Raw genomic sequence first — 17766 nt, forward strand, 5'->3', positions numbered from 1 at the left:
ATTGAAAGAATTTTATTTGAGTTACCAATTTTATTAGAAGGTTTGGATTCAATTCCTAGAGGGTTGAGGTCTTATACTCATAAGATGGCTCATAACCATAATCTAAATTGGGCACTAAAAATTAATATCCTTAACCTTGCTAATTCAGTGCAAATATGGGCTTAGCCAACCTAAATTGAGGAGCCAACTAACCAACTAATCACTTAAAACCCATGAATCTGGTCTCTTATGCAAGAGTGGTAGTGGCAATATTTAGTTAAGTTTAAAGAAATGGGGCTGACATCTTGAGCATATCCTAATTGGCCCTTGACTTATGTTGAGTAAATTGATATTTGAAAGAAAATGTAATAAAGTTTTTAACACTTTAAGTTTATTTCTAATGTAATATATGTAAGTCAACTCGATGAATGGTTAAATCAAATATGAAATAATTTTAAAATGGCTTAAAAATAGATTTTTTTTTCTAGAGATTGCATAACATCCCCTTGACAAAATTACACGCCAATAGGTTAGGTGGTATGTCAGAACCTGCAAACGGGGAGATGCTTAACGAGAAAGAGAAGGTTAAAAATGATACATATGATCCATGGCGAGCCTGAGCTTTCTTCTTAAAATTGTTAGAGTTAACATTTGAGCTTAAAGTTTTTAATTTAATTAAAGTAGAAATTTTTTTAACTTTTCCTCATGAGCATTTGATTGGGTTCTAGGCTAAATTAAAATATGACATGCTATCGACAAAAACATAAAAAATCATGTAATCCTAATTATAATTAAAATAAACAATCAATCAAATCAAATAAAATTAATTAAATAAATTAAACAATCCATACGGTAAGTAGCACTTAATATTACAACCCATGGTCTGCAAAAAAGTAAAGTGTCGGGTACCACTAATAAAAACTCAGATTCTACTCCTACGAATCAATTGACTTTGAGAATAAGATTCTTCTTGATCATCACTTCTTCATCATTCTACGAGCTCCTTGGATCAATCAAGTTCGGATGGCTAAATGAAAAGAAACTCTCCCTCAGAAGGGGTGTTATATTTTCTCTTTGGACATTTAAAATTATCCATATTTGGATATCCAAATGAATTAGAACTCAATCATGGGGTATGTTCTTTCCTCTTTTGATTTCAAATTTTATTTTATTCCATCTCAAATAAATTTAAATATTACAACTCTTGACTCAAATCAAATTACATTTGAAAGTAAAAAATTCTAGACTCTAACCTCATGTAGGGTTAACATAATTTATTTTAATTTAAAATCATATCTCAAGGAGTTATATATTGAAATTAAAAGTATTCAAACTAGCAACACTTAGTCATGCTCTTTTGATTTAATGGGGGACTTAGCATAGCAAACCACCTTTAGAAACTTGATTAGTTTAAAATTAATTTTATTCCCACTTTAATTTAATTGCCATAGATGAGTATGGCCATATACATAAGATTATGGTAGCATTTAAATCATCCCTAACTTGAGGGTAATCTAATTCTCATCACATCAATTAAGAGATTGTAATGAAATTTTAATAAACAATCACAACAAATAGTTATATCTAGTAATCAAAATTTAGTGAAAGATCAAAAAACTTAGCACACAATAGTAAAAAAGTAAAATACTGACCTAATCTAGGACTAGATGTAGTTGTCCTAGAAATCTATCTAAAGTGTGTAAAGTTAGTTAAAGTTTTTTGATATTCTAGTTCGTTGAAGGTTTAAGAGAATTTTGATTCAAGTTTAAGTCTTAATATTTTTGAATTGTTGAGTGATTACTATCTTTTCTAAACTAGGGACATGAAATTTATTTCACCAATCTTGGGTCTAATTCAACAACCTCGTATGTCTGGGTTACCTAGTAGTAACTGTATGAATTAAGTAGCTTGATTAATTAAAGTTTCAAAGGTTGATAAATTTTGGCTTAAATGATAAAATATAGGTTTTTATGTTGGATTAAAGTTTTTTGGATTTTTAAATCAAATATTGATTTTATGGAATTATTTGAATTATTTAAATACATTATGTAAATAGGTCAAATTTTAACTTTTTTATTAAGGTTTATTTATGAAGTTTTAATATTTTTCCTAAATATCATACTTTAAGATGATTAACTAAACTATAGTTTTGAAATATTTGGATTTTTCTATATTTAGTTATAAAGAAGTTTTGACTTAATTTTTACCTATAATTGATCAAAAAGTTGACTTTATGATTTTTATTGATTTTTGGAAGTTTGATATTTTTAATAAATATTAGACCTCAAACAGATTTAAATGTCTTTATGTTTGGATAAATTGTAATTTTTTACAATAAGTTATAAATTTTTTAAGTGAGTTAAAATTTGAAAAAAAAGTTGAATTTTGACTTTGACCTGTTTCCGATGGTTTAAATTTTTTTTAGAAAATAATCAGCCTAAAATGGAGTTGAATGACATGAAATTTTGTAAATTTCTTTTTTTTATAGAATTACTTATAATTTTTCAAAGTTTGGTTAATTAATGAACTTTTAAATTGTTTAATTAGGAAGGTTTTGATTGTTTTGATCCAAACTCAACCCAAATAGCTTGGAATCACTTCTAAAAGTCATGATGATCCATGACTGGGTTTTGAAATGTTTGGAACTTATTTTAAATTTTAATTTTCATTAAAAATTTAATTTAACGCAAATTAGAGGTCAACTAATAGGGCTTTTATTTCTCCTAAGTAGAGGATTCAATTCTGGTTACTTTCATAATTTTTTTATTTTTTGGATTTAAATTAGATTTGTTAATTTTTTTTTGAATTATTTTGGACCATAAAAAGGATAAATTTACACTTACTTAATTTCTTACGTAATGAAATCCAAATTTAATAAAATATAAACTTATAGTGTATAATGTTACTAAGTTCACTATGGTCAAGTTTCATCTCTTTTGGGTGTGTTTAGAATTTCCTAGGATTTTTCTAAGTTAACTACACCTTTTCCTTAGTTATTTTTCATAGTTGTCACTAGTGTTCAATTAGATTTAAATTTTTTGTCAACTAACCTTGAGACATACTCACTCAAGCATACCATAGTAATTTCACAGTCTAATTCAAAGAATTTGAAAAGATATGAATTTTCAAATTTTGTGTCCAAAATATACTCATTAATTTAAAAGATCACATCATAGCAATCTAATATGTGTCTAGTCCAAATAAAATTACAGTAAATGCATATGATACCTAAATATTTGGTCCAGTTTGACACTAGAATGTAAGAACATTTATAAATTTGGATTTCAATCCAACCCACATATCTCTTAGTAAAGTGACCAAAATAACTTAATTTTGATTTTAATAAGTAGTAGGGCTCAAGATCTTTCCAACAACCCCAAATTCAATATGGTGAAAAATTAGATTTTCTATGAATTTTCATTGTTCTAGCCATTAAAAATCTTTTATAAAATTTAGTTTAATAAAAAAATTGGCGGCGACAATGATTGTGCCTTGCCACTATCGTATGACATATGTCGCACATCCAAGCTACCACTTAACCACATCAGCAAGTTATATTGGCTATTAGATCGATAATAGGGGCGTGCAATATCAAGGATTGCACACTGCCACCCAAAAAATGGATCACGCTTCATCTGCTATTATGTTCCTCAAATGAGTGGCACCGACTGACACCTTCTAGACCGTTAGATCACATGTGTATCATGATCGGAAGGTTCTGCTCGGAATAGAGCCTTTTTGTTCATTTTGAACTAAAAATTTAATTTTCCATAACTTTTCACAATACTTGTACAAATTGGGCAAAATTTGAAACATAAGCTCATGGTGTCCTAATCTTCCAATAATTAGAGTTTTATGGCTTCATACATTCTAGATTGGGAGCATTTTAACATCTAAGTTTCAACTTAAATTGGAGGTATTTCACCAACCAAAAAATGAATTTTTTAGATCATGGGCTTGCTGGAAATCTCCAATAATCCATTTCAACATTGTAGAAGACTCCAATGTGTGGTTCTAGCTTGATTAAAAGATATCTTCAAAACCCCACTTTCTTTCTCTAAAATGCTCTATCTTAATCAAAGTGGTGATTTGAGGTTTGGTAATGGTGGGAAAATACTTGAAAAATATTTTTGGTGGTTTGAAAAAGATAAGGGAAAGCTCTTGATGGTTGGAGGTTGTTGGAGTGGAAGAGTTTTTTAAAAAATAATGGTCAATGCATGTTTTAGATCAAGCTTGTACTTGACTTTCTTTCCCCCTATTTGGATGGCCTAGGTTGATTTGGGAGTTTGGGTTGTGGGGGGGGTGTTGTGGAGACATTGAATTGATGTCAAATGTTCTACTAAGCTTCTCAAATGCATGGAGAGGGTTGGATTTGATTTTATCCCATGTTGGCTCAAGATTGGGGGGGTGGGGGGGGGGGGGGGGGGGGGGGGGGCGGGGGGGTGGAAAACTCTCCCCTTTGTCCCCATTTGGTTAAAATCAGGCAGCTTTGTTTAAGGGAAGGTTTTGGCCTTCTTCGGGTAGGAAATAGCCTCATTTATATTAGGTAAAAGCTTGTTTTGAGTTAGGACATGGATTTTTAAGGTCGCATGGCCACATAAGCTCAAGTGAGGGTTAGTTTGACCATTTGACTAGTCAAATTATTCAATGGGAATGATGTGGCAATCAAGGAAATGGATTTAGTTGGTTAAATAATTTATCAAGTCTTTGAAGCCATATATTTTAATGTGTAATCAAATATATGGAAATAGATAGGGTCCTCACCTCTCCACTTTTGTTGACCCAGTCAAACTTGGGGGGATTTGATTTGGAAAATTTTTTACATGTTTGGATTGTCCAATTAGATGATCTTAGGGGGTTAATTTGATTTGAAATGCCTTGAATGATTGAATTTAATGAATATAGGGTTAAAGATTAATTTTGTCAACCATGATTGACTTAGTCAACCTGGTCAAACCATGGGTCGGGTTTGGGTTCAATATTACCTTAATGTCAATTCAAACTTAGTGGAAGTGATTGCATGCATTTGTGAGGTCATTTGGTCTAAAATAGTTTTTCATGTCCTTAAGAGACTGTTGGGTCAACCCTAGTTGACTTTGTTAACTAGGTTAACCTAGGGCCAGGATTTGGGCTCAAATATTCTATTTAATATTTAAAGTCTGTTGAATGTGGTCCAAAAGGTTGAGAAGGTCATTTGGGTTTAATTCTTTAAGGGGCATTTAGTCAACCTATATTGACTTGGTGAACCAGAATAACCCAAGGCTTGGGTTTGATTCTTATATACACCAAATAGTATTTAGCATGCCTTGGAGGAGGTTCCAAGATTTGATTTGACTATGCTATTTTGAAGTTTGGAGAAAACTTCAAAATTTCTTTTAAGGGGTATTTTGGTCAATTTAACCCTTGGTCAGTTAGGGTCAAAGTAGGCCCACAAAAATATAGTTTAATGATCAATATATCATAATAGAGAGTTTGAAAGTGATTAGAGGCTTTGTAGAAAGCTCTAAAGTAAAAGTCCACTAGATGGAAGATCTAGTGGCATAGGCCATAAATATTTGAATGTTTTATAATCTTTAGAAATAAATTTAATTTCTGGTATTAGGGGTCTTAGAATGAGCTCAAATTTGGAGGGTAGACCCTAGGGTCATTTCTAATCATTATTTAATTGATATATTAAGATTTTGGGTTCATTTAGCTAGGGTTTTAAGTATTTAAAAAATCACTAAAAAAGGCTTTCACGACATAGTTTGTTACCCATGGATTTTGGCCTAGATCTTTAAACTTGAGCTGGGTTTGGGTTTAAATGATTGTAATTGAATTATTCAAATCATTTATAATTATTTGGATGATTAAAGAGGACTATATAATATTGAAGTTAGGTTAGAAGTTGGCTTAAGATTTGAACTGAAGTTTGGGTTAGTTTGGAGTTTGAAATGATTTGAAGTCGGGATGGATCCCTAATGACCTCATACAAAAATGAGGTCAACAACAATATAACATAAAGAAATAATACAGAAATAAATAGAATTTTGATCAATCCAGGTTCCTCTATCATTTTAATGAGCCTCAAAATGCTCATAAGGTTTTCCCTGAATGTTCAATATCTAACTAAAAGTATAATATTCCTGCAAGGGTTCAATGAACAAGGGCAAAGATCTTTGGGATACATGGTCTTACTTCTAAGCTTTGGAGAGCTAAATATAGAAGAAAAGTTTTACATAACTAATTCCAATCTGTCATACAAGAAACTTCAAAGAAGACCATGACTCTATGAGTATGGTTTAGTGCATTCAACACTTCATTAATGTATGAAATACAATTGAGATAATGAAGAACATCACATTGATGGAGATGAACAACCATTCTTGGTTCACAAAGTCAAAATCTATGATGATGCCAAGTACTTTATAGCACAAAATCCAAAAGATAGTGATCTTATGTGAATCCAGGCCGTCATGCCATAAAAAAAAAGCCTAAAGATAAGAGGAAAAATAAAGTGAAGAAAATTAGCACAGTGCCTCGCCTCGGTAGTGATATCGAGAAGGATTGTGAAATCTTCACAAGTTTTAAACCCTTAATCATAGGGAAAAGAATGAGTGAGCTAGGAACCATCCCTTTTGATTACAAAGCTAATTATAAAAATAAGGTGCAGTGTTCGAGCAAATCAAGTACAGTGGAAGAAGAAGAATTCATTTATCAGCCTAAAGGTACTATAAAATTTTAAAAGGAAGGGGACCCAGGACCTAGTTTTGTATCTAAGAAATGCAAAATATATCAATTTAATAATAAGGAAATCTAAAGAGCATATATCCACAAATATCATAAAAATAGTACACATGGTTTCATCGCATTCCAAAATATTGACTATCTCGTCAAACACAAACATATGAATATTAAAGACTTTCTATTTTTTTCCCCAAAAGAGGTTTCAATAAATGTCGATCCATTTTCTACAAATTAAAAGTTATACCACATAATAATGCTTATGAAATAGAATGCACGGATGAGTGGGAATACAAAAATATGTGAAAAATCATTCCTTAATATCCTCCACCCAGAGAAAACTCTTGGAGAGCAATATCTTCTTCATACAAATAAACAAACTAGCACGTTGTTTAAAATATCTCTAATATAATAGGCATGCGCAAAGGTGTATTGGTAATGGTTTATCTAAAAAATGGTGTCTTGTATATGCTCAATATTTAATACTTTCATGAATGATATCCTACCACTATTTTGAGTACGCTTAACCTTTTATAGCATTACAGATAATAAGGAAGGATTATCGAAACTCAAAAACCAAGTTGAAGATCTAATAAGAGAACTAAAGGAAGCTCTAAAAGAGTTCAAAGATGGTGGTTAGGCTTTTGTAGATAAACTTAAAGAGATAAATTTTTGTATCAAATAAGACCCAATACCAGCCTTCATTTGTTAAATCTCATGAACAATAAAGAAGGGGAGCTAAAAATTTCAAGTGGAACTAAACCAAAATGCCAAGTTTATCACTAAAGGTGGCAGTGCATAAGATCACTATCAATGACAAAGTGCAGCTTGTCAAAAAAGCACCCAAGAAAATGCGACTTGAGATTGAAGAACAAGTCATCACTGAAACTTAAAAACTCATTGATTCTAGCTTTATTTTGGGAAACTAATATGTTGATTGCATCACCAACACTGTCCCAGTAATGAAGAAAATGGTTAAATTTGCATATTCTTTAACTATCTAGACCTGAATAAGGCATGTCAGAAAGATGAATTTTCAATTCCCAATACAGATTTTACGGTCGATAACACATCAAACCATGATATATTCTCATTCATAGATGGATAGTTAGGTTATAATCATAATAAGATGGACTAAGATGTTGAAAAATGAACTATTTTTCAAATGCTTATATATATATATATATATATATATATTATGTTATAATGGAATTAAAATTGAAAATGTCAGGTCATCTATCAAATGATATTGACCAACATTTTTTATGATTTAATTAACAAGAATGTGGAATGTTATGTTAATAATATGGTTGTAAAAAGTAGAATTCAAATTGAATATGTATTTATGATCTCAAAATTGTTTTCAAAAGGATTCGTAAATTCAATTTTAAAATGAATACGCTTAAATGCATTTTTGGTGTATCATCTAAGTTTTTTTTCACATTTATTTTATGTTATAGGGGAATTAAAATTCATGCCTACAAAGTTCAGGCAATAGTGAAAATTCCATCTCCTATAACTCTAAATCAACTTCATTAATTATAGGAAAAATTGGCATATATCTAAAAATTTATATCTAATCTTTCAGTTTGATGCCAACCCTTCATATAGCTGATGAAGAAAAATACTACTTTGGTGTGGGATGATGCTTATCAAGAGGAATTTAATAGCACAATATCTATCGAATCCCCTAATCCTTGATACCCCTATTCTAAGTAAACCCCTAATTTTGTATACGACAATTTTGTAGGAATTACTTGGAGCTTTGCTGACACAAGATAATGGTGATGATGAAGAAATGGCACTACCAAATTTTCTAGCTGCCCATCATTTACTTGTATGTTCTTCACTTAACGATGAGCTGCCAAATGAGCATATACTCATAGTGGAAGAGAGAATACATCTACAGGAATGGGAGCTATATTTTATTAGAGCTTCATCGATAAAATATGCCCATCCACTTAAACTCCCAATAGTTTAGGTGGGTATCAGTCTTATATTCATGGCTCGATAATGAGGTATGCTTCGATAATCCTACAGCTTGATAGAACCCCGCACTAATAATGAAGCTAAATATGAATCTCTAATAGTTGGTCTCAAGCTTACAAATAATATGCAAATTCTAAAACTTTGTATATATGAAGATTATTAACTTATAATTAATTAAATAGATAGTTCTTTTAAAATTAAGAAGCCCAAGCTAGTTTTATATCACGAATATTCATAAAAACTCCTAGAATAAATTCCCCGAGGCAACCATAATTAGAATTTTATGCGTTAAAACATGTAATGCTGCTGTGCTGGCAAAGCTGACTAAAAAATGACAAATTCCCAAGAGAATCCAATTGTTATAACCATTCAGAATAGACATTCATTTGCTTCGACCTCCTTACAAGAAGAGGAAGGAAATTAAACACCCAAGAGCTTATAATTATTGGAGGGAACTATTCATCACATATTTCAAAGAGGGTAGATTACCAGGGATAAATCTACTACCTCCCAAATATCCAAGAAAATATTAAGATATATTTTTATGAATGACATGTTATATCGCAGATCATTTAACCAAATGTGGCTACGATGTATAGCGCCTCATGAATCACAGAAAGTCAAAACGGAAGTCCATAAAGGATTGTGCGGTGCACATCATTCTGAACAAAAAATAAAAATTAAAATCAAACTCATTAGATATTATTGGACAAGAATAGTTAAAGATTATCTTAACTGTGCTAAAAAGTGACAACAACGTCAGGTGTTTGACGATGTTATACACTGATAACCTAACCTGCTATATCCTATAGTAACAGCGTGGCCATTCGAAAGTTGGGGCACCCATATAATTGTTGTTATATAACCACCTTTGTCTTTAAGATATCAGTTCATCCTCACTTCCATATATTACTTCTGAAAATTGATTGAAGCAATTCCCCCAAGAGAACTTAAATTTGACAATGTAATAAAATTCTTCTGAGATAACATTTTACATCATTTTGGCGTACCTCGTCAAATCTTTTTGGGCAATGATACTACCATAAAAAATGGAAAAAAAATATCGATTTATCGAACACCATAAAATAGACTAGCATTATTCTTCAATATATAACCCAAGATCTAATAGCTTGGCAGAAGCATTTAATAGGACTCTAGTTAAACTGCTCAAGAAAATTCTCTCTAAAAATAAGAGAGAATGACATGATAAATTTATTGAATCCTTCTGGGCGTATCAAACAACCTATAATACTACAACATAGGCTACTCCATATTCTTTGGTCTTCAATACAGTGGTGATATTACACCTTGATGAGGAATTGTCATCACTTTGTATTGCTATATAGTACAGACTCGCCCAAGAATAAAATTATCTTCTACGATTAAAAGAACTTGAAGATCTAAAAAATTTTATGCCTTAAGCCTAATAAAATATAGAAATATATAAAGTATGAATGACTAAGGCTCATGATCAAATGGTCAGTCTTAGGAGCATTAAAGAAGGAAAACTTATACTTGTTCATAAAAGGCCTATAATCCCCCACTACTGCATTAGCGGTAAATTTAGCCCAATATGGGAAGGACCCTTCTTTATCGAAAAGGTATATGAAGGAGGAGCCGACAAACTTGTAGATATTTTTGGTCAAAGACTTATGCCACAAATTAATGGCCAATACCTGAAGAAATAATATACATAACTTCACAATCGACAGGAAGTTATGATAAAATTTTGTAAGATAGGAGGAAATTTATATATACTGCAAAGTAGAAAATACTTTATATATTCTCCTATAATATAGGAGATAATTTATAAATGCTTGTAATTCAAATGGTGATTTTGGATGTTCACTCACAAGTCATGATCATCTCTCACATCTTCCTGTAATACATGAGGCAATTTATATATCTCACTGCAAGGCAGTAGATAATATTGAATCTCTCCCATAATAATATGAGATGACCCCACATATATTCCTGCAATGCTAGACATAAATTTATAAGGTCCCTTGTAATGTAAGGATCACTTGACATACACCCTCCTATCACTACAGGAAAATCACCCATTTCTAGCTTCCTTTTCCGGCGGTAATTGAGCAAATTTTGGCGGTTTTGTAATTTTCTGGCGATTTTCCGGCGGTTAAAATTCTGCTGGTAAAAACGGCGCAGGAAAATAAATTTTGGTGATTTTTCCAGCGGCTTGCAGGCAGTCTTAAACCGCTAGTCAAATTAAAAAAAAATAAAAAAAATCATAGTATGCCACCCCCCGCCCCACCGCGACCGCCACCCTCGCTCTCGCGCTGCCAGCATCATGCCAGTGCCCCAGTGCTCCCGCTCCCGGTCTGCCAGCGACGTACTCCCTCTCCAACGCTGCGGCGCCAGGCCAGGGCCTACGCGCTCCTGTTCAATGGCTACCGACGACACACTCCCGCTCCCGCGCTGCGGGCGCTGCGCTAGTACCCCCGCGTTGCAGCTCTATCGCTCCAGCGTGCATGTGCGCCCGCACGTGCTCCTGCATCTGTTGTGAGGTTCGAACCGCATTAGTTGGGAAGAAACTCAGGCAACCGACCGAATTGCTAAATGTGTAAATACATTTTTGTCAATATTTTTTATTTAAATTATATTCTGACCGTAAATAAATTAATTTTAATTATAAAAAATGGAACTAATTAATTTAAAATAAAAATTAATATTTAATATAAAATAAAAAGCCACTGAAAAATTTCGTGGGAAAAAATAGCCGGAAAAGTGCTGAAAAGCAGTCGGAAAAGTGGCCGCCGGAAAGTCGCCGGAAATTAGTGATTTTCCTGTAGTGTATAAACATGAAGCAATTTATATATATCATCCTGCAAGGCAAGGGATATCTTTTACACCCTCCAGTAAAGATAAGAGGAAATTCCTATAAAATACCCCTTTACAAAAATAAGGGTTGGACTATTTTCATCAGCATATCTAAAAGGTGAAATCATGTCTTTCAATCTCCAGGCAAATAAAGTCCTCAAAAAGCTCTATACCAGGCATCGAATGAGGCCTGGTCCAATTAATATCCATAACCTAAAAAGAAGCGAGTCAAATAAGTTAAAATGTTCAAATAGCATTGCAAAGAATTTATTGTGTGAAAATACACAACAAATTCATTGGGAGGCAATTTGTTTGAAAATGGAATGGAGAATGGGAGAAAAGAAAATATCTATTACAATAATGTTGAATCATATATTAGTCAAGTGAAAAAGATGGCAAGTCACATACAAACTATTTAGTTTACAAGGCTAGGTTGTATGACCCATCATTATACAACTTCTGAGAAAGCCATAAGACCTATAAAAAAAAATCCTTCGGGCTACTTCTAATAGAAGCTATAAAACCCACTATATCCAAATTCTTTGGGCTACCTCTAATAGAGGTTGTAAGACCCACTATTATGGCTTCTTTGAAATGAGTCATAAGCCCCTACCAAAATTTAACAACTTGGGCAACTCTTAAACATAGTATTAAGACCAAACACAAATTAAACTAAATTACAATCCACACATCTCCACTTCAATTTACTTAGGATTCTTGAGAGGAGGCAGCTCATAGTTGCTAATCAGATTCCCTAAACACTACAATCAGTGGTTGTTAGTATTGGTAGACCGAACCCATGATATACTTGGGATGAAAGAACCATGGGATTTTGATTGGGTGTACCTTTATCCCCAATCACTAAGACTAAAATTCTATTGCAGATCTTCACACCCCTTGCACGAAGCAAAATATATTTCATCCTTAATTGAGGGTGGTCTTCTAATGCGTTAGGAGGCATAATTAACTATGAGAGCTTGCGGTCACAAGAAGTAGAACCCAGATCAAAATAAATTCTGACACTATTCTCTGAAGAAATTTGATTAAATGTTAAATTAAATCTACCTCTAGAAAAATTAAGGGAACCCCTCTAAGTTCGTAAGTGCAAGATTAGCACCTATTTATGATTTTCCAAAGCGAACAATTTTGAACTTAACAAAAGTTAATATTTTAATGGCATTTTATTATTGATAAAAAAACATTAAAATATCAACGTTAAACTATATCAACTATTAAAATAAATAAATAACGAAAAACCACATTATTAGAATAAGAAAAATATTATGTTGCTATAATTTTCTAGCTAAAGCTGCACATTTCCTTTGATGAAACTGTCACTGCGCAAAATCTTATTGAGATATAATATATAAATAAAGCCTAATAGCAATGATTTATAAAAGGGCAATTTTTTAAACTAAGTATCATTTAAATTATAATTAAGCGATTAACCAACGAAAAAAAAAAATTTAAACTCGCCAAAGTCGCCCGTTCAACGGGCGACTTACTTATTTAGGATAAGTCGCCCGTTAAACAAGCGACTTACGTCTTTTCTTTTAAACCCCGTGGAGGCCCCTTCCTGCCCTAAAAGCAAGTGTTTCGGCGTGAAGAGCTTCGGCGAGATTCGGCTTATCCGCGAGGTAAGGTTGATTTAACTTTTTTTTGGAAGTTTTTTGTGTTAAATTTCTTTCCTTTATGAGTTATTTTCATTTAAATGACTTATTGTGGAAGTTTAGGGTTACTTTAGTGATTAAATTTAGGATTTGTGTGTGCTATGTGGTATTTTTTTGTCAATGCTTGAGGAATAATTTGATTTGTGGAAAAAATATAATTTTTGCTATGATATATTTGAGTAAATATAGATTCACATTTTTTTGAGATTTATAATATGTTGAACATATATTATATGAAGATTTTATGAAAAAAAATAAAAGGATAAAAGGATATTTTGGATCTTTTTGAATAAAATTGAATAAAATTTATATTATATATATCTTAAAATTAATATAGGAATATTTGTGTTCACATTCTTTCGTTTCGTAGACAATGCAATTTTCTTTGTCAAATATGACTACTGTATTCATAGATTCGTGTTAAAGTCAGATTTTGATATCGAAGTACAACATAGATAATCATGCGCAAATAAAAATTTTTCCTATTAAAATAGAAATATAAATATATTTATTCATCCTTATGTGAATAAAAAAAGATATATATTTAAATATATTTAGTTAAATGCTTATGTGAGATTTTGATTATTTCAGTGTAGTAAGATCGTGTTGTGTAATTGTAGGTAATCTTAAACGATACTTAGTAGTGCAACAATGTCTGGATGGGGAGCATCCTTTGTTCTTATGTATAGTGGGCAGTTGTCTTTAGATGAAAAATATTCACCAACATATGTTGGGGGTAGTTACCGACCGTTGCAAGTGTCTGCAAATACGAACTTAGAGCAACTGAAGATTAGGATTCTAAAATTCCTAAAATATGGTACGTCGAAGTACTCAGTAAACTTAGTTTGTCGTCTACCCTTAGGGAATGAGTTCATAGCTTCGGCTGTGGACGATGATGAGGTGTGTCAGATGGTGTTATCGCATGCAGGTGGGCAAATACTTATACTTTATGTAGATGTCAAAGAAATTACTACACGTAATATAGCTGTTGATCAACTAACATCTCACATGCATGAGATATATACTTTCGATGGGGTGACAGAATGCAGTCCGACCAATCCAAGTTTCGTGCAACAATATGCTGAGTAAGTTTTTTATTTATGTATTTTTTAATGCATTTTAAAAAATATTTTCGGCTGAGAAAGTTTTCATTGTTCACAAAATTTCGATTATGTGATATAGTGAACAGCATAGAAGTTTTTGCCCTGACATTCCAAAAACTTCAGCGAGACCATCAGTTAGTGTTGATGATGATTATGAAACGATGAGTAGTGGATCAAGTGAAGAAACGAGATGCTAGAGGGTTCCGAAATTGATGCAACCAGACCCTTTGCACCAAGAGTACAAGCAACATTGCGAAAGATCGAGCAAGAAGCACGTAGGTTATCACAACCCATTCGAATAAATATGCGTGAGTTTCAAGTGGTTGACATGTCATCTCGATCTTTCAGGGTTGATTTAGTTGACAATAAAAATTGCATTTGTACTTGTGGGAAGACTATTATATATCATATCCCGTGCCCACACGTAGTTAGTTGCATATCAGAGCTACGGCAAAGTCACTACAATTATGTCTCACAATACTACAGCTTGGACAATTACAAGATGACTTATGCTGATCCATTTCATAATATTCCAGATCGATCTACTTGGGCACAACATGATCCATCAAGTGGCATACATCCACTCCTACCCCCAAATTTTAGAAGACGTTCTGGGAGACCAAGAACAAACCGTTTTAGAAACACAATGGATGAGGGAATTAGTCAAAGTAATAGAAAATGTGGTGCATGTGGTATAGTAGGAAATAACAAAGCAACTTGTCCTACTAGGTTAGTTTTAAGTTTCAAATTTTTCATATGAAGAATGCTTTTCATAAATGTGCTTTTCATTATTCGTAGAATGTTTTTTTCATTATCTGTAGAACCAAAATTAATTAGTTTTTTTATATCAAGAATGCTTTTCATAAGTTGTTTATTTTTCATATAAAAAATGCTATGTTTTGCTAATGTCATTAAAATTTTATATTATTTATACTTGCCTAACATTTTCTTTTCCTACCAGGTTTCATGGAAGCCGCAGAAGATAGGGGTCGCGGGTGCCGCAGGCGCCCTTCTAGTGTGGAGGCATCCACACATCCATCTGTACATACCATTCAACCTAGCATTTCTTCATTTGCAGGCAGCCACCGATCAGCCCATCATGAGCAGGTAAATTTATATACATTAGTTATTGCTTCATTGTTCAAATAAATAATCTCAAATATGGCAACAATTTTATTATTTATAGGACATTATATTGGAGGCTGCTTCACACTTATTGATGGTCCATTAATTGCCCTAGGTTCATGGAGGCTTTAGTTTTTGTGGGTTTAGACAGTGTCAGTCAGATGAGGTATATGAGGATGGATCATCACTTGCTTACAGCTCTGGTTGAGAGGTGGTCGCCACAAACGAATACATTTCACCTCCCAGTTGGTGAAATGAGTATTACGTTGCAGGATGTTTCCATGATATTGGGGAAACAGATTGATGGACCTTCTTTTGTTGGACACCCAGTTGTTGGTTCAGGCAGACGATGGTTGAGTTGGCCAGATTGTTGTGATGATTTACTAGGCCAGCATCTGGACCCAGATGTTTTGTATCATGACCCATTCAATCCACGGATTACAGTGAAGTTTAAGATGGGCCAGGCACATTCGCAGACATGTATTCCACTAAGGTGCCTGAGGTGGATTTTTCGGAGGGACTCCTACATTGATCTATCTGAGATGGATTTTTGGAGGCATGTGCGAGCTTACATTTTATTTTTACTTGGATGTCACCTGCTCCCAGACACTTCAGGCTCTGAAATTCATTTACAGTACTTGCCGTTGATGGAGGATATAGCGATATTCAGGACATACTCACTTGGAGGTGCAGTACTAGCTCATTTGTATAGGGAGCTATCTAAAGCAACTAGACCAAAACAAGCAAACATAGCAGGGTACATCCACTTATTACAGATATGGGCTTGGGAGCATCTACATGTTGGAAGACCTTAGCTTCATGTACCATTTCCTGTTCAGCTTGATGGTTTGAGTGTTGGAATAAGGTAATTTGTTATATTTATGTTATTTAATTTTAATTTTATTGCTAAAGTATTAATAAATATTAAATAGGTGGAATGAGGAACGACTTCGGGAGGTACCTATAGGAAATGTTATGGCATACGAGGATGAGCTGGATGGCTTACTGGAGAGTCAGGTATGTTAAGTATAATTATATTGATACATTTTAATCATATTTATTCGATATTATGAAGATTAAATTGTTATATAAAAATGATACAGGTAATATGGGAACCATACACTACAGAGATTCGTGCTCAGGTTCCAGAGATATGCACTTTAGGTCAGGACACTTGGCTCTCCAGAGTTCCTTTGATCAGTTGGAAAAGGGTTGAGTGGCATTTCCTTGATCGAGTACTACGACAATTTGGATACTGCCCTTCCACTTATATCATGCCAATGGATCCTAGTTTTGTAAGAGTTGATGGACATGGTAAGTCAGATACTGATTGGGCATTGTATCACCAGGAAAGTATTGCACTATGGGAGTGCAGGAGAGCATACATTTTTACTGGAGAGATTCATTGGTTCGACTATGATTATAATGTGAATCAGTACTTAGCATGGTTTCATTCTTGGGCTACACTATACATGCTAAAGCCCCTAATGGATCCTCCGAGTACATACTATCCAAGATCACCAGCTGAACGTCACATGGTAAGTTTAAGTTATTTAAATTTAATTATATGAAAAATTTTAACTGAATTGCTTATCCTGGCAGCGAGATTTCTTTGTGAGCATGGAGAGAAGATTGCAACCACACTTTGGCGGTATTGAGGGGACACCTTTACAGGTGGATGTGAATATTATTGGAGATATGTGCCAAAGATTACGACAACAAATATACATTGACGATGCTCATTTTTTTGATGAGGCAGATACTCAGGTGTTTAGTCCAGCCATTCCGACTGCAGATCCATATGATGCTGGGCCATCCTCCTATCCTGATCTTGGTCCCTCTCAGAGCCACTTCAAAGCTGAGTTTGACGTCGCCTCCACACCTCAGTTCGTACCTTCCTCCTTGGGAGAGCCCCCAGTTACTCAGCAAGATGTTAGTGATCAGGACCAGCGCCATCTACGTACCAGGCCACTATGAGCACCTCAGCATTTTACTCCAGGCACTGATGCGATTCCACATCGACAAAAAAGGAGGCATTAGTTTTTTGTATCTGTTAAGATAGTTGCTATTTGAATGCCTTACATTTTTGCATCTTATATAGTTTTGATGATTCCAAATATTATTGTTCAAATGTGTAGTTATCTCCTAACAATTTTAGAAGATTTGTATTTGCTCTTGTGTGTACTAACATTTCAGGAAAAACGAACTCCAGACTACTAAGACTTCAAATCAAATCCAGAATGAGATACTTTGTAAAATTTGAAGTTTGCATTTCTTTGAAATTAAATTGAAAGGGAGTGATTGTAATTGAGTGAATAAAAAATTTATACTGATCGTAC

General features: G+C 33.3%; 1 protein-coding gene across 1 annotated transcript; it reads left to right on the plus strand.

Moving 5' to 3' along the window:
• The first annotated feature begins 16822 nt into the window (after window positions 1-16822).
• On the plus strand, window positions 16823-17468 carry LOC110111760. The gene is made up of 2 exons (XM_020844082.2): window positions 16823-16965; window positions 17030-17468. The coding sequence occupies exons 1-2, from the start codon at window positions 16900-16902 to the stop codon at window positions 17402-17404; spliced, it is 441 nt and encodes a 146-aa protein (XP_020699741.1). The 5' UTR covers window positions 16823-16899; the 3' UTR covers window positions 17405-17468.
• Window positions 17469-17766: the final 298 nt, after the last annotated feature.

This window comes from Dendrobium catenatum, unplaced genomic scaffold (assembly GCF_001605985.2).
Source record: "Dendrobium catenatum unplaced genomic scaffold, ASM160598v2 fragScaff_scaffold_1053, whole genome shotgun sequence".
Lineage (NCBI taxonomy): Eukaryota > Viridiplantae > Streptophyta > Magnoliopsida > Asparagales > Orchidaceae > Dendrobium > Dendrobium catenatum.

What these genes read in the sequence shown, in the direction of transcription:
- LOC110111760 (XM_020844082.2), top strand. Translation starts at nt 16,900, where the DNA reads ATGCTAAAGCCCCTAATGGATCCTCCGAGTACATACTATCCAAGATCA. An exon ending in CACCAGCTGAACGTCACATG is followed by an intron (nt 16,966 to 17,029) that starts GTAAGTTTAAGT and finishes TTATCCTGGCAG; the next exon opens with CGAGATTTCTTTGTGAGCAT.